This window comes from Palaemon carinicauda, chromosome 1 (genome assembly GCF_036898095.1).
Source record: "Palaemon carinicauda isolate YSFRI2023 chromosome 1, ASM3689809v2, whole genome shotgun sequence".
In the NCBI taxonomy this organism is placed as follows: Eukaryota; Metazoa; Arthropoda; class Malacostraca; order Decapoda; family Palaemonidae; genus Palaemon; species Palaemon carinicauda.
This window is the reverse complement of record NC_090725.1, coordinates 208121978-208125703: the sequence shown is the minus strand read 5'-3', so window position 1 is coordinate 208125703 and position 3726 is coordinate 208121978. Positions and strand designations below refer to the sequence as shown.

The window sequence follows — 3726 nt, the reverse complement described above, 5'->3', positions numbered from 1 at the left end:
TATATATATATATGTGCAATCATCTTGTTCATAATTTTAAAGGATTTCAGAACACAAATTACTGAATGAAGAATGTTTGTAATACTTCAATTCTAATGAATTGCATTCACATTGTAATCTGCACTGGCAAGTAATAAACAAAGCAAAACAAAATAATTGTGTTGAACACGAAAGCATTTTTAATAAGATCATTCGAGAATTTTGCAGAATCATTTTGATTAAACTGCTGAGGATGTTTCGGGAACCTTTCTTCATTTTGGGTTCAATATATCCGTCCTTTTTTGTGTACAATTCTAGTTATGAATTTAATATTTGTTAAATAGTTGCTTGAATTTAATCAATCTAAACATAATTTCCTTTCAGATATGTGATGAAAACGAGACTGGCAGAGTGTTCGCTATGCTGGCCGTCCTGGAGGTGTTCTGGCCTATTGCAGACAGTGCCATCTTCACAGGCGTCTATGGCGCCACGATTGAAAATTATCCTTCCTTCGAACACCTTGTTGGGGCAGCCTTTGCTCTTTTGGCAATCATGGGCTTTTTAGGCCTAAGGCTGTCTCTGAACAATGATGAAATACAAGCTCTGAAGAAGAAGATTGACGCCGAGCAAGGACGATACCAAACCAAGATTTCAGCGGCAGAGCGGAGCTAACACAGAATAATATAGTTGTCTTTTTTTACATGAGCTTGTCATATACCTTTTAGTTTTATAGTAATAAGTAAGGAAACTAAGGCTAGGTAATCATCTCTGTATATATTACACTTCAAGTACAACAATTTGTTCAACTGTAGGCTATTCTAAATCGATAAGAAATGGATACAATAAATAGGCCTACAATTTTTGGACGCAACCGATATATATGATTTTATTTTCATTCATTCCTATTCCAGCAATCACCCGCTCCATGAATCTTGTAATGGCAATTAAAGGTCCACCGTTTATTTTTTTCCCGACGAAAGTATTTGATAACATTGTAGATGATTTGCTTCGCTTAAACGTGCTCTGGTTGAAGAGAACATCCATTGTCTTCAATGATTGGATCAATATCTTTTTAAAGGAAATTAAAAGACTTCGGCACCATACAATATTTTTGTCAAAGTTCTTCAGAAATAATGCCACGAGCTTTTTGTTATCTTCTGGTAATACAAATTTAACGGAGAACCTTTTAAATTTAGAAATAATTTATTCCTAGGAAAATCTTTATACCAATTCTATAAAACAGTCTTGTTAAATACAAATCATAATTATCATGACGGGTTTCGTACATTTAACACCTTTATTACATAATCTGCTTTAACTCCACCCTGCACCTCGATTTTGTTCTGAATATAGTTGAAAAATGGCCAGTTTCGAATATAATTTCATGAAAGGAACCTTGTGGAATGGATTGATGATCATTCAGTAGTTCAACCATACACAACTTTATTTTCAATAGGATTATTGTTTACGGGTAATTTACGGAGGTATGATTTCTTTTTACTTGGCGTAAGTCCGTGGACTCCACTGAAAAATCCCATAACAGGATACCATGCTTTGTACTTATATGAAAGATATAAACGTCATGAATATATTTGTTAAGCAATTTGTATTTAAAGTTAGATACGAAGTTGACAAGAAAGTTGCTTCATCGGAGATTGACCTTATCAGGCTATCAGACATCCCCCTCAAATGATTGCTATCACTTCATTTCTAGTAAACAAAGTAAAAATCTTGAATAGAGGGGACAACTTGAATGTAGTTTTAATTCATAACTAATGCAGTTGACAACTGTGGTAACCTAGTGGAAACGTCCTGCCTGACATTCGCTGAACGGGAGTTCGAGACAGGATCAAGCTTGATATTTTCTATTGTCTGTAACCTAACCATCCTTGAGTGCTAAAAATGGGGCGGGGGGTGGTGGTGTGATTGGCGGACCTTATAGTTCTACCTTCTGAGTCCTCAGCAGCCATTGCGTGGCCCTCCCGAGCCTAGCTTGATGGCCAGTGGAATAGGCGCTATTCATTTGTATATATGGTCAGTCTATATGACCTTTCCTTGTCTCTTGCCTCTGCTATTTATGAGCGACCTTTAAACCTTCAAAAGACTGTCTTGGGTAAATATATTCTAGATCCACGTCAAATTTTCCCTTAGAATCGACTAGTATGTATTTATACAAGTATGTATTCATCCCAAGAATGCTGCAAGATGTTAAACGAGCAATTTTTTTTTTTTTTATATAAATTTACAGTTTTCGTGTTAACTGAATTGCTCCCTCTTGAAAGGTAGATTTGCGTTTCCTGGTAGCATTTATGCAGCCGATGATGTTGAATATTTGTGTTCGTTCGCGCTACGCAATGCATGGAAATACCCTTCGCTAAGTTTAACATAGAATTTTGGAACGAGATCCTTCCCGTCCAAAAATTCAGGGATTTCCCCATAGCAGAGTAAAATAACATTTGTGTTGCCGTGTGAACATTGTCTCAAATATGACTTCTTTTAGCATCTTTTAATGGCATGTCACTACCTCAGTCATTTAAATAATTTCCTATAATCTGCCATATATCATAATAATTTTGCCTGACCATATTAGACAAGGTCATTATGTCGAATAATGTAAATAGCCACACACCTTTCCTGGATTCCATCCTTAGTTAACCGAGGCGATTTGCGCGCATCCAAGATATGCTCTTGGTTTCGTTCAGAAAATAATATTCTCTTTTATATGCACAAGAAAAAGAGCTATTCTCTTTACAGTGTGATTATACCTCATATGGATGGGAATACAAAAATAGATTGGTGAAAAAATTATAGAAAAATTCACTGTTACTGAGTATTAGAAAATAGTTTGAAATCTAATGAATTTAAGCTTTCTCAATAATTGTCAGAGAAGAAACTTGAGTAAATTAGGAAAAATAAAGAATCTTTTTTCCAGAAACAAGGAATAAGTGCAGTGAAAATTACAATGAAAAATTAGAATGTATCTCTAATAATTGTGGCTTTTATACGCTATTGGCAACCAATAAACCAGTGTGGAACTTCTTATTTGTTTCAATTTTTACAACCTACATACATCATTCCTCAAAGTTTGATTATATACTCTGTCATAGAAAAAAGATATATATATATATATATATATATATATATATATATATATATATATATATATATATATATATATATATATAAAACAAAACAGTCTATTACAGCAATTCTTACGAGAACCATTAGATAGGCCTAAGCAAGATTAAAATTTATAATCGAGTAGGCAAATGATAGGATCAAGTGAAAAATGATGAGTCATCACATCTTAATGAATATCACGAATAAATGTCTAAACATTATATAATGTAGACTTGTGTAGTATTGTTCATACTTTATAGTCCATAGGCCGATAGCTATTTTCCTGTATATGAGCCTAAAAATATGCAGCCGATAAGGTGGAGATGGAAAATCACAGAAGAGAATTAACCGAGATGAATGAAAGAGTACACAGTCGCACTAGGCTGAAATTTTAAATGACAACTTGGTTCCATCAGTGAAGAGTCTAATGATCACTGAGTCAGTGTAAAGCCCCCCTGACACTTGCGCGCATTTTTGCCACGCACTGGCACGCATTGATGCGCGCCAGTGCGTGCCACTTTTTGGCACGCACTGGTGTTTTTCGCGCACTGTTCACGACCAGTTCACTCCAGTTCGCGCATCGTTCACGCGACGTTCACGCGATGGCACGAATTGGCACGCGTAGTT

The 3726-nt window shown here is 35.3% G+C and overlaps 1 protein-coding gene across 2 annotated transcripts in view; it reads left to right on the top strand.

The window, feature by feature from the left end:
- The window catches only part of LOC137653663 (lysosomal proton-coupled steroid conjugate and bile acid symporter SLC46A3-like), a 47367-nt gene extending 44360 nt beyond the window's left edge, over positions 1-3007 (top strand). For both annotated transcript variants that reach the window (XM_068387250.1, XM_068387242.1), the window contains exon 2: positions 364-3007. In XM_068387250.1, the coding sequence (XP_068243351.1) occupies positions 364-651 (288 nt within the window). In that variant the 3' untranslated portion in view covers positions 652-3007. The remainder of the gene's footprint in view (positions 1-363) is intronic.
- The last annotated feature ends 719 nt before the right edge of the window (positions 3008-3726 follow it).